Genomic DNA, 13,920 nt, shown 5'->3' with positions numbered 1-13,920 from the left:
TCCTATGTGGTATATGCCAGAAATGTGCGCTGGCGTACGATATGCTTGCAACCAAGTACTACAGTGCGTTCCAGCAAATAGACACTGCCGCTTACGTGCAGTTTTTCATGTCATGATCATGTCAATCTGCACAATTGTCGGTTTGCTACTTAAAGACAAGTAACACATCCGAGAAATCAAACCGCTCAGAATAAGGCATACACTATAGGTTTGCACTGTTTACCAAATGTGATAACGGGGTGACACGAAATTACAGTGCTCTTTAAAAAGAAAAGAAAATGATGTCGCTGTTTTGTGCCTAGCCTTGATAAATCATAAGCGTTTCCAGAGTACTGGGCGCTCACGCTGTGTTATGTAATTTTCTTCATTTTTCTCTTAGACTGCCCCTACGATGAATCGGAACCACTCCCACCAAAGGCCAAGGGTCCGAGTGTCCTAATTAACTATATCCTAATTAACGGCACCTTAATTAACATAGTCTTCGTTAACACCAATAGTCATGGGTCCGAGTGCTTTCAACTATATCTTAATTAAATGTACATTAATTAGCATCGCCTTCATTAACGACAGAGTTCGTGGGCACGATTGCCACGCGAGATCATGGGTTCGAGTGCTTTCATTAACTATATAGTAATTAAATATGCCTTATTTACATAACCTGTAACAACAAATGGTGTGGGTTCGAGGGCCTTAACTGACTATGATAAATAACGGTACATTAATTAACATCGCCTTCATTAACAAAAGGTCGTGGGTTCGATTCCCACCCAAGGTAGTGGGTGCGAGTGACTTAGTTGCTAGATCTTAATTAGGTGTGCAATAATTAGCACCGTCTTCATTAAGAAAGGTTGTGGGTTCGAGTGCCTCAAATAACTGTATCTTAACTTTCCTTGAGTGTTCGAGTGTCTTAATTGACTATATATTAATTGTCATTACCTTAATTAGCATCGCCTTCATTAACAACAAAGGTGATGGGTGCGATACCCACACAATGACTTAATTCGAGGGACTTAATTCCTAGGTCGTAATTAACTGTGGCATAATTAGCTTTGTCTTCATTAACAAAGGTCGTGGGTTCAATTGCCTCAAATAACTGTATCTTAACTGCGCCTTAATAAACATGGCCTTCATTAACACCAACGGTCGTGGGTACGAGTGTCTTAATTAACAACATAATAATTAACTGCGCCCTAATTAACATATAATTAACAGGCTCCGATTTCTACTGAGTCGTACGCGAGTTCAAGTGCAATAATTAACTATATCTTCAGTAACTGTATCAATTAACGGTGCCTTAATCAACACCAAAGGTCGTGGCTTCGCAGCCTTGATTACCTCCAAAGGTAGTGGGTTCGACTCCCATGAAAGGTTGAGAGTTTGTAACCTCTTTGTACATTGAGTGCTCACGCCGACAATTCCGGATTTCCCGCCTCATGAGCCATTTAGTGCTATCGCATTACAAAAAATTTTTCACGACTGCGCATCGTACACATTCATATACGATGTACTTTGACATTAGCAATAACACAAAGCTGTACACTCCTCTCATCAGAAATCACAAGGTGCATTGTCATTTGAGTCTCTGATGTAGTTGTGATGACAAAAAACATTTGACGATGCATTTCTTATGAATGTCCGATGTCACATTAGGAACACATAAAGCCCTCTACAGAAACTCATGGTTCATTTTTATAAGGGATATCAGAGACGGCCAGCTGCACAAGAGGGCTATAGTAGGGAGACGAACTAGCGCAAGGGGGTGCTGAGTACTAAACTGAGCAGTGTCGTCTGCTGCGGCAATTGCTAATCGTGGTTCGAACTGCTGACAGTAGGCTCGCATGTTGGAGTTTTAGTGGTGGTACGTTTTCGTCGCTTCTATTAGGTCTATGTTCACCGCCTCTGTCGACCTCATCTACTTGCAAACGTTAACAGGTCAGGTCAATGTCTTATATAGGGAAAAATGGTTGTGTGAATAGAGTTGATGAATTGGGTGTGACCTTCGGCTGGTTCAAATGCACCGATGAGTTTGTCTCCCATATATTTTCACGCTTGGGAAGGCCTTCTTTCTATACACAGCTCTTTTCTACGTTGAAGTCATTAGGCAACGTGCTTTCATGCACAGTACGTGTTCGGCGCCTTTGGGAGAGTGGCGGCAATTTTGCGCTGTTCCATGCAGTTCCGAAAATTTATAACCTCTCGATCGAGGTTGCGCGCACGTCATAAAATCTGTCGGAAACTTTCAGCCCACGCGATAGGCGGTGCGTGTGCGGAATAAATTATTTTCTCTCGTTTCGTAGGTTTCGAGTATTCTACGCTGTTTCTTTTTGTTCTTTTTAATTTAACGGGACCAATTTATCACATGCCCTGGCGAAAAGGTTGACAGCGTTTTGTAATTTTCCACTTCACCTATCTAGAGGATGTGCGAGCACGACTTGGGGCCCTGTAACGCAAAACTATTCAAATATGTTTTTATTCCCATCTATAACGTCAAATTTGCATAACCGCCTACGCAAGCGTCCGGCGTTCACCCGCAGGGTTGTCTCAACAGACCAATCAAACGCTCTCCTCGTTCGTTGGAGGTCACTATTGTTTGCCTGAAAAACGAATAGCATATCTACACTGAGCGTCTTGTCTTATCTAATTGGTTCACAAGAGGCGAGGAGCGCACTAAAGTGGAGAGGGATTCTTTGGGACCGATCCACTGCACTGAACATAGATAATCGGATAGAGAAGGTGGTGCTGGCGTCTGCCATTGTTCCTCTTTCCCTTAGCTTGCGGTGGCTCGTCGACAATCGTGGTGGCATGGAACGGAAGCTTAAGAATCATGCTAAAATGGATCCTCAGCAAAAAATAGTTGGCAGAACAAGGTTGTAAACGTGCCGAAATTGTTGGGAAACGTTTCACGGCCACGCAAAAAGTTTTATTACACGCAAATTAACTGATGCTATCCGGCAGGTGGGAGTAGCCAGTGTCTGAGCGATCGGCAGCAGACATCTTTTCTTCCTTTCGGAACGGGGTGCGGCTATTCAGAAGTAAATTCAGTTTTGTTCAGCATATTATTGCATCTTTAACGCGTACACGTCACGGTGACGCGTTGAGTTTGGTAGTTTTGCGAGGTCGCGTGACAAGTAGCTGAAGTGTGCGCAGCCCGAAAACTCTTGACCAATAGCCGAGGGCTAATCGCAAAAACGCGTCGAATAGGAAATAACAATTTTTTCTTTTGTTCGGACCATTTATGCATAATCAGTGTGTGCACTTCATATCAGATGGGGAGCTATAGCGGTTTTCGTGACGTCGCGTGACAGACAGGTGAAGTGGGGGTGGTCCAAAAAGTTTCTGACCAATCGCAGAGGGCTGATAGCAGAATCAGAATGTAAAAGTTTGGAATAGTTTTACGTTGTAGCGCCCTTGGCCAACACAAATATGAGAGCCGAAACTGCAAACGCTAGTTCTGATAGCATGGAGTAAATTACAGAAAAATTAAGAAGAGCATTTTTTTCGGATTCATATCGTATCAGCAAAAGGCATGGGATGGCTTAAAGAAGAAAAAAAAAACTCATAGCTGATGTGCCTGTTATTTCGAAAGTTGCACAAGAATATTTATTCCCAGGTTATGGACCACGCAAAGAGCGATAGGACAAGAAATGTTAGGCGTACCATTAAAAGACATGAAGAAAGGGGTGTGGCTAAGACAGAACGGATACATTTTAGTATACATTTGAAGAGAAAATTAAGCTGGGCAGCGATTTATTGCGCGAGGTAGTTACCTGGTCTATTAGTGTTAGAGAATGGGTGCCAAGCGAAGGAACGCGAAGTCGAGAACGGCTGAAAACTTGGAGGGGTGAAGAAATTAGAAAATTTTCAGGCGTAATTTTGAATCAGCTAGCGCTTGTCAGGGGTAATAAGAGATCTGATTATGAGGCAAGCCGTAGTGGGGGACTCCGGAAATCCGGACAACCTGGGGCTGAATAACGTGCACCTAAATCTAAGTACACCGGTGTTTTCGCATGTGGTCCACATCGAAATGCGCCCGCCGCGGCCGGGATTCGATCCCACGACCTCGAGCTTAGCAGTGAATAGCCACTAAGCAACGATGGTGGATGGCCCTGTTATGATATTATCGCAGGCCTGCTGCGCGGGAAAGCACGTCGCAAACTATAGCATAGCTTACATGAAAACTAATGCCCCCGATAGCAAGCTAGCGCGGCACGGAAGCTCTTTTATTTAAAAGAGACACTAAAGGGAAATACTAAGTCAAGCTAAAGTGATAGATTAGTCTCCGAGAATCTCTAAGGATATTAGAATGCTTAATGTAACCGCGCAAATGACAACTGACGAAGAAGAAAACACACTGGACAAGCGCGCACATATTCGTTATCGCAGTTACGTTATGCATTCTAATATCGCCCACCAACTATCCCCCCCTTTCTCTGTTACAATCTCTAAGCAGGCAATATAATCGCTAACAGAGCCTTAATATTCGAGAAATTCAGCTAAATGCGGGACTTGGTTAGAAAATCCCACGGGACATTCAAGCACATGTCCGATTACGAAAACACTCCTCAGTTCAATTATATCACTAGTACTCAACTATCGGTTGCAGAAAACATCTATGTATTGTATCATAAGATGAAATAAAATTATACTTGTCCAGTTACATTTCATTTTCACACAAAAAAAGAACAACTCATTGATGGGCGCGGCCGAAAGGTTTCGTTTTCGCTCGACTCTGCACGGCCCACGCTTTAGCATTTCAGTTGTAACGTTATCGCGCAGTGCTGCGCTGGTTTTGCTGGCTCACGAAACTCGCACAAACTGCAAGAAGCAGAGAATTCAACCTCTATGTGATGTCGCGGGATACCCAAACAGTCTACGCCACTTGATAAAAAAAAAGACCTACAGCGGCGAATCCACCGCTCTGTCTTGGGTCGGTACCGGTACCGGCGTCTGTCGGGCGCTGGTTTACTCACCGTCGGCAGCAAATGGCGGTGATGGCTTATGCAACGTCACCGCTCCCCCAATTGGGCGGCGGGAGATTTCAATTTCGAAAAAGAAAGTTATTCGTACCCTTCAGATGCAATTTTCTCGTAAGCTAAGTACTTTCTTGGCAGAAAACAAGCATTGAGAGGTCTCTAGAATGCTATTTAAACAGTCTGCGTCGGCTTAGTATTTGTCTTTAGTGTCCCTTTAAAGCCATTATTATATATTGTCGTTTTCCAGGTGCCGCACGGAACCTTGTGCTGCGAATATACCCCACGGAAAAAAAAAGCTTCGTGTGTCTGCGTACACGTTGCTCGCAGGCCTATTGGATGAGCAGCTTCCCTCTTCGCTGCATATTGGTGCAGTCAAAGACGGCACAGTGCCGCCCCCACAAATAACCTTTGTGCATGGCGCTGAGCACATGCGACAAGAGCACGTCTAAAGACACAGCAATATGTGAACACGCACCGCAACTGCAGGTGTTTTCTCTCCAGCAGTCCTGATCAAAAGGCAGCACCTGCTGTCAATATAGCGGAGCAGCAGACACTTGTGCTACGACGCTATGAACAATCTGGTGTATAGAGTCAAGCATGCAAAATAAGTGCCTTTGTTGAGTGCTTTTGTATTCTTACCAGTGCCAGCGAGTCTTCGTGCCAGTTCCATTGTGAACAGCGTCATGTACAGCTTGGTGCTGGTGTATACGTGGTTTTGACTGTATTTTTTGAAGTTGACGTCAGCATTAAACGTTCCGAACCAATGAGCAATGGAGCCTACGTTGATGATACGGCAGGGCGAGCTCTTCTTGAGGAGACCTTGGAAGGCATGAATGCGATATGAGTTTCCATTTGACGATGTTTGATATGAACAGTCAATTTTGGTCACTGTAAACAAAGGAATGCAACTAACTAAAATGGCCATGGACTTTATTCATGAGCGTTACTTAGGCTAACATTTCACTTATCGAAGAAAAAAAAAGTTGGTTACTTGTGTACTTACCGAGAAGGAGATTTGTCAGCAAGAAATGACCCAAGTAATTGGACTGGAATGTAACTTCAAATCCATCTTCCGTCTCCCTTCTTCCCAACGGGGCTGCACAATATGCCATATGCTGACCTCAGTACATGCACCATATTATATACTGAACTTCCTTTTATGCAATTTAAACCCTGCCTAGGCTTTGAATGGCTGTGGTAGTCCAACCATTTGTGGTAATAATGGCCTATGAATACGTCAGCTCGCCGACGACACTTCTCGTTCTCGCGTATTATTCTTTTTTTCCGCGATGGTGTATTTGAATGTTTCTTTTATTTTTAATTTATATTTATGCCGCTGTTACAGCTAACCTTTAATAAAAAATTATTAAACGCTTATATAAAGTGTACGATGTATTTGGTAACGGTTATTCCTGTAAATAGTTTTGCTATTTGTTGTCACATTTCAGTATTTTAACTATATGTTAACTGAGCCATTAGCACTGAAGTTTTAACTGCGTGATGATAGAGCTTGCGGATTTGAGAGTGGTTCCCTCGCTGCGAAAGAACCGGTGCTAGTCTCTACATGTTGTTAGTACGTGCCACACTTATTTGTACACACATTTGCTGTCGCCACTCTTTCTTCAACAAGCAGCATACATCTCATTCTTCCTTGAGACACGTCTCAGGCTGTGCATACAACTGATGTCCAGTTCGTATTACAGCCTAACTTTTGAACGAAGTCGCGCATAGATAAAAACGTACGTGATAACAAGGTTGTGTAATTTGCTGTGCATAATTATAAGCATTCCAGCATAAAAGTAAACAAACACCTGCCGGGGTTGCTTAGCAGCATTAGTGTTGCGCAAATAAAGACGGCGGTCGCGGTATGAAATCGCGGCTGCGGGGCTGCATTTAGAGGGAGGGGGCAAAATGCAAAAGTGTTCTTCTCCGGTGCTTTGGGGGCAAGTTAAAGATCACCAGATTGACAAAATTATACCATAGTCCCCCACTACGGCGTGCCTCATAATCAATCCGTGGTTTTGGCACGTTAAACTTCAGGATGAAAAGGAAGTAGACAAAGTATTAAGCATCGCCGTTAGTTGTAGATAATCTATATATCCCTTCGATTCCCATATATTCTACCGTGTGCGTTGAATCTGCATGACCTTTCATTGCATTGTTTGACAGCGAAGGGTTCCTATTTTTACGGCTGGCCCAATAAAGGCTTTCAACCACTCAGTGAGAATAATAAACACAGTTCGTTATGTGACTGATCTGGAAAGTGCGAAGTCTAACTTAGCACGAGTAATCAATGCAGAAAGTTGAGCTATTTGGTGTTGATGCATTTGCTTTGACATAGTTCCTAGCGCTAGCAAGAATAACGGAAAATACAGTTGGGACAGGAGAAACTGCTCGGTCCTGTCCCAAATTTTTTTCCTTTAGTCTTGCTAGCCCTAGTAACTATGCTACTGCACATGCATTGAATCAGCGCATAAGAACGATGGTGTGCTGTTGAGGTCACACGGTAAAAATGACAGGAATAGAAATTGCGTAATTATTTTTTTATTACAAAACCCAAGCTTAAAACTTGCCATGCGCTGTAACCAACTTCCTACCAAAATGCTTGGAGTGTACTATAGTTCTCCAGCTCGGAGTCTCTTACTGACTTTTATAAAAAAGCCGATGCGAATGCATGTTGATACATTTTGTTATCTTCAAATAAGGGCATTATTTAATGCGTTTATTGAGACTAATATTGTATGGACTCTCCAAGCGCATTTTTGCCATCGGCGTTACCGTCGCCGTCGCTGTGATGTTCCCTGTGAAGTCCGAGGGTAATAACACTGTCACCGCGCGTCATTTGCTGCATGTTCGGAGAAGAAAGCACGTCAGGGAAACCGTCAATCGCGGCTCAGTCTGGCACGCGCAAATGATCCTCCATATACGCGCTCAATCTGACGCGCCGTATATGGAGGCAAATGGGGAGGCAAAGCGCGGCTTCAACTCCGCCAACAAGTGCGTGCTTTGTACGACCGGGTGCAGCTGCGCACGCTCTTTCTTGAAAGGGACCTGCGACGGCTCATACCTTTGTGCGCGCTGTGTACTCGCCGCTCTTTCGTTGAATCGACAGATTACTCGAAGTTGACATCACTCCAAGCTGCTGCTGCGATTTCTCACACCAGCGGTTTGACAACGAGTGTCCCCGCTCATCGAGTGTGACGTGTTCATCCTGACTTATGCACGCTGGCAGCATGCTTGGTAATCCAGTTAATGAGCGAATGCTTCCAACTTTATATGGCCGACAAATCTACTATCCTTAGCAATCCTTCGCCATGCGGGGCGAAACTGCGACTTTTTTGTCTATGCGAAAGCATCAAACGGTTAGTTGAGATAAAAAACCTGGATTCTATCATATGTTGCAGGGACGCGGCACCTAAACTCACATTGCCATTTGCTGCGATGCCACCTTTACTACCTGCGCTCTGGTGGAGCAGAGTGGGTAAAAGGGGCACCTGCTGCCCTGCAGTGCACCAGTTCTTGCGTGAGGGGAGAGAGCATCGCACCGTTGCCACGTCATCATCATCAGCAGCAGCATCAGCAACATCATCATCATCAGCCTGGTTACGCCCACTGCAGGACAAAGGCCTCTCCCATACTTCAACAACCCCGGTCATGTACTAATTGTGGCCATGTCGTCCCTGGAAACTTCTTAATCTCATCCATCCACCTAACATTCTGCCGCCCCCTGCTACACTTCCCTTCCCTTGAAATCCAGTCCGTAACACTTAATGGCCATCGGTTATCTTGTCTCCTCATTACATGTCCTGCCCATGCCCCACTCATTTCTTTTTCTTGATTTCAACTAAGATGTCATTAGCTCGCATTTGTTCCCTCACCCAATCTGCTCATTTCCTATCTCTTAACGTTACACCCATCACTCTTCTTTCCATAGCTCCTTCCGTCGTCCTCAACTTAAATAGAACCCTTGTCATAAGACTTGGTTTCTGCGCCGTATGTGAGTACTGGTAAGACGCAGCTATTATACACTTTCTCTTGAGGCATAATGGCAACCTGCCGTTCATGATCTGAGAATGACAAATGCACCCCAGCCCATTCTTCTGATTATTTCAGCCTCATGATCCGGATCGGCGGTCACTACCTGTCGTAAGTGAGATGTATTCCCCTACCACTTCCAGTGCCTCGCTACCTATCGTAAACTGCTCTACTCTTCTGAGACTGTTAAACATTATTTTAGTTTTCTGCTGATTAATTTTTAGACCCACCCTTCTGCTTTGCCTTTCCAGGTCAGTGAGCGTGCATTGCAATTGGTCTCCTGAGTTACTAAGCACGGCAATATCATCAGCGAATCGCAAGTTACTAAGGTATTCTGCAGTACCTTTTATCCCCACTTCATGTCTCTGAATACCTCCTGTAAAGACACTGTGAATAGCATTGGAGAGATTGTATCTCCCTGCCTGACGCCTTTCTTTATTGCGATTTTGTTGCTTTCTTTATGGAGGAATACGGTGGCTGTGGAGCCGCTGCACATATCTTTCAGTATTTTTACATACGTCTGGTCTAGACCCTGATTCCATAATGCCTCCATGACTGCTGAGGTTTCGACAGACTCAAACGCTTCCTCGTAATCAATGAAAGCTATATGTAAGGATTGGTTATATTCCGCACATTTCTCGATCACCTTAATGGTAGTGTGAGTATGGTCTATTGTTGAGTAGCCTTTACGGAATCCTGCCTGGTGCTTTGCTTGACAGACGTCTAAGGTGTTCCCGATTCTATTTGCGATTACCTTAGTAAATAGTTTGTAGGCAACTGACAGTAAGCTGATCGGTATATAATTTTTAAAGTCTTTGGCGTCCCCTTTCTTATGGATTTCGATTATGTTAGCGTTCTTCCAAGAATGCGGTACGCTCGAGGTCATGAGGCATTGCGTATACAAGGTGGCCAGTTTCTCTCGAACAATCTGCCCACCACCCTTCAACAAATATGCTGTTACCTGATCTTCCCCAGCTGCATTCCCCCTTTGCATAGCTCCCAAGGCTTTCTTTACTTCTTCCGGCGTTACCTGTGGGATTTCGAATTCCTCTAGACTATTCTCTCTTCCATTATCGTCGTGGGTGCAACTGGTACTGCAAAAATCTCTATAGAACTCCTCAAGCACTTGAACTACCTCATCCATATTAGTAATGATATTGCCGGCTTTGTCTCTTAACGCACACACCTGAGTCTTGCCGATTCCTAGCTTCTTCTTCACTGCTTTTAGACTTCCTCTGTTCCTAAGAGGATGTTCAATTCTATGGATATTATACTTCCTTATGTCACCTGTCTTACGCTTGTTGATTAGCTCCTTAATGATGCCCACAAGATTGTCGTTCATTGCTTCAGCACTAAGGTCCTCTTCCTGAGTTGAAGCCGAATACCTGTTGTGTAGGTTGATCGGGAATTCCTTTATTTTCCCTCTTACCGCTAACTCATTGATCGGCTTCTTATGTGCCAGTTTCTTCCGTTCCCTCCTCAGGTCTAGGCTAATTCAAATTCTTACCATCCTATGGTCACTGTAGCACACCTTGCCGAGCACAGCCACATCTTGTGTGATACCAGGGTTAGCGCCAAGTACGAGGTCTATTTCATTTCTAGTCTCGACATTCGGGTTCCTCCTCGTCCACTTTCGGTTATCCCGCTTGCGGAAGAAGGTATTCATTATCCGCATATTATTCTGTTCTGCAAACTAATAATAACTCTCCCCTGCTATTCCAAGAGCCTATGCCATATTCCCCCACTGACTTGTCTCCAGCCTGCTTCTGGCCTACCTTGGAATTTAGGTCGCCCATCAGTATAGTGTATATTCTTTTCACTCTACCCATCGCCGATTCCACGTCTTCATAGAAGCTTTCGACTTCCTGGTCATCATGACTGGATGTAGGTGCGTAGACCTGTACAACATTCATTTTGTACCTCTTATTAAGTTTCGCAGCAAGACCTGTCACCCTCTCGTTAATGCTATAGACTTTCTGTATGTTACCAGCTATATTCTTATTCATCAGGAATCGGACACCTAGTTCTCGTCTCTCCGCTAAGCCCCGGTAGCACAAGACGCGCCCGCGTTTTAACTTCACTGAGCCCTATTCTATCCCATTTACTGCCCTCTAATTCCTCCAAAAGCACTGGTAGACTCGCCTCACTAGATAACGTTCTAGCGTTTTAGCGTTGCCACGTCACACTCGCTTTATTCTTGGGCATGAGGGCTCCTACGGAGGGGAGTCAACGCCTCCTAGATAGGAGGCTTGCGCACTCTGTTTTATGGTGTCATTCTACTTAGACCGAAATTTATCGACGTCAAGCCCGGCGGGACGAAAGCAGTGACGTCAAAGTCACCGCGGCAAACTCAGGGGCATTCCCGTTAGGTTATATGACAGTCGGGCAAGGAGAATGACACCGTAGATCGAAGTGCAGAGATATGGTATCTAGCACTCATTGCAGAGCGCGCGAAGGGGGCACCTGCTGCTTCGCTATCTCGCCAGGTGTCGCATAAGGGGAGAGTGCATCGCCGTGACGTGCCACCCGATAAGCGTCAGCGCTTGGGTGGCTTGCGTCGCTACCACTGCAGGCTGCCGCTGCTTTGCTTGCTCGGGCAGCTTGTACCACAATGGTACATTAGTCCCAGCGCGAAATTCAAAGGACCGTTCGGCGCTGTTTAATTCGACATGTATGCCTTCGCGTTCACCGCTAATAAGAAGTGCTTAGGTGACCTCGGATTAGGCGTCCTCGGATTGGTGACCTCGGAAGCCAAAATTCTAAAACTCTAATAAAAATAATAATAAAATAATAAACTCTAATAAAACAAAATAAAGCACTTATATAACCGTCAAACGTCAAATACAATTTTATTTTCGTCGAATTACATTACTCAAATTTCTCCGCTTGCTCTCACACGGGGAAAACAAACTGCCGTGGCTAAACAAACATGAATGACACCGGCGTCCAGCCCCTGACATGAACGTACCTAGTTTGCTAAGGAAATGTTGTGGACTTTTTCGTCAGTGAACTGACACTTACCGTTAAAGTAATTAAATGGCTATTACTTTATTACGAAGATAAGAAAATATTATTAGTTAGAACTTCATTTAACGTCTCTGGTGCCGAGGCTGCGCAGTCGTTCGGAAATCGGATACGATTGAGTCCATTCATTCAATCAATCAATCAATTTTCTATATTACAAAGAAATAATATACAGATTGAGCTATACAGAAGGAGGTCGCATAGTTAAACCTGAATTGGGACCTCCTGCTCATGGTTAACATAAAAGTTCATTTTGCAAGCAACAATAGCTGAATTGGTATAATTCCAGTATAATAAATAATGAGACACAAATCTAAGTAGATGAAGTAATTAATAGACAATATAACGGCAGTAAGCAATATTGCGAAGCTAGATAAAACTAAAGTAAAAGAGGAAGACAAAAAATTAAGAAAAAAATTTATTATATGTTCGAGTACATAAGAACGGCAGGTCTAAAACCAAAATCGGATTATACAGCGCATAGTGCGAGTTACATATCACATAACAGAAAGTTTTTCAGTTCATCACGAAATGGATGGGGTTTTAGGAGTTTTATGACAAATGGTAATGTATTCCATGATGATAAGGCTGCAAAGTGAACTGTCTATTTCACATAATTAGTGTGCACTTTGGGCAAAATGAAGTTATTATGCAGCGCAAAACGAGTTGAGTTAGTGTTTCTTAGAGATGATATAGGAATTAGCAATAATAATATTTTGTCGTTTATTAGCTTGAAAAGAAATGTGGCAAGGTTGTACTTGACAAGGACTGCAACGTCTAGAATGTTATTTGCTTGTAGTAACTGTTTAGCATTGGCGGTGTGTGAATTCGACGGGATTATTCAAATTGTCTGGTTTTGGATTGCTTTTATCGGCTTTAGGTGAGTAGTGTACGTGTTACCCCTGGAGGTTATGTAGTAGTTAATGTGAGAGTGTACAAACGCGAAATAGAGAGCAACACAGGTCGTGAAAAAATGGACGCGCCCTGAATAGAATGCGTATTCCATGTGATAACTTCTTTTTATTATGCGTTATATGGCGATGACATTTTAGGTTACAGTCAATAATAACACCTAAGTACGTGCATTCATCACTTGCTGGTAATAAATGATCGCCAATGGAAATGGGCGGAATGCATAGTGATGATTTATGGTTAAAAGGTTAACAAAAACCCGGGGCACTTCGCCGACCAAATAAAGATTTAAAAGAAAAGACGTTTCGGCTCCCACACGGGAGCCTTGTTCACAGGTAAAATAAACAAAAGTGCTCGAGCAGCTCGCTTAAATAGTCTAGAACACGTGACGCAGGCAGCGCGCATACACTGACGGCAGATTGCCATCGCTCCTGTTCAGAGTGTGTGGCGTAGTCTGGATCATGAGGGACTCAAGATAAAGGCGTCGAGATAGCCCTTCTTCCCTGGCAAGGACACGTGCCGTATTCTGCGTTCATACAATGTTCAAGTGGCACACATTCCAAACAAGAAACTACGGCAATCACTCGTCAATGTTAAGGACAAATTACCAAAAGAGAAATTCCCAGGTGTTGTGTACGTTGTCCCGTGCGCGGATTGAGACTACGTGTACATTGGCGAAACTGGTGACTTTGAAAGGCGTCTTAAACAGCACAATTATGACGTCAAAAAAGAAAATGTGAAATCCAGTGCCTTGGCTGAGCATGCCACTTCAGGTGGCCACGCAGTCGACTGGGGGAAGGCACGTGTCCTTGCCAGGGAAAAAGGGCTATCTCGACGCCTTTATCTTGAGTCCCTCATGATCCAGACTACGCCACACACTCTGAACAGGAGCGATGGCAATCTGCCGTCAGTGTATGCGCGCTGTCTGCGTCACGTGTTCTAGACTATTTAAGCGAGCTGCTCGAGCACTTTTGTT

General features: G+C 44.1%; 1 protein-coding gene across 1 annotated transcript in view; it reads right to left on the bottom strand.

The window, feature by feature from the left end:
• Window positions 1-13,920, bottom strand: part of LOC142591561 (retinol dehydrogenase 13-like) — a 61,081-nt gene that overhangs the window by 18,769 nt on the left and 28,392 nt on the right. Inside the window, exons 3-4 of the mRNA XM_075703873.1 lie at window positions 5,977-6,069; window positions 5,613-5,792 (exon numbers count right to left, since the gene is read on the bottom strand). Of these exons, the coding sequence (XP_075559988.1) occupies window positions 5,613-5,792; window positions 5,977-6,069 (273 nt within the window). The remainder of the gene's footprint in view (window positions 1-5,612; window positions 5,793-5,976; window positions 6,070-13,920) is intronic.

Source organism: Dermacentor variabilis, chromosome 8 (assembly GCF_050947875.1).
Source record: "Dermacentor variabilis isolate Ectoservices chromosome 8, ASM5094787v1, whole genome shotgun sequence".
NCBI lineage: Eukaryota > Metazoa > Arthropoda > Arachnida > Ixodida > Ixodidae > Dermacentor > Dermacentor variabilis.
Note: the sequence above shows the minus strand (reverse complement) of the source record. Positions and strands in the feature narration are given on the sequence as shown.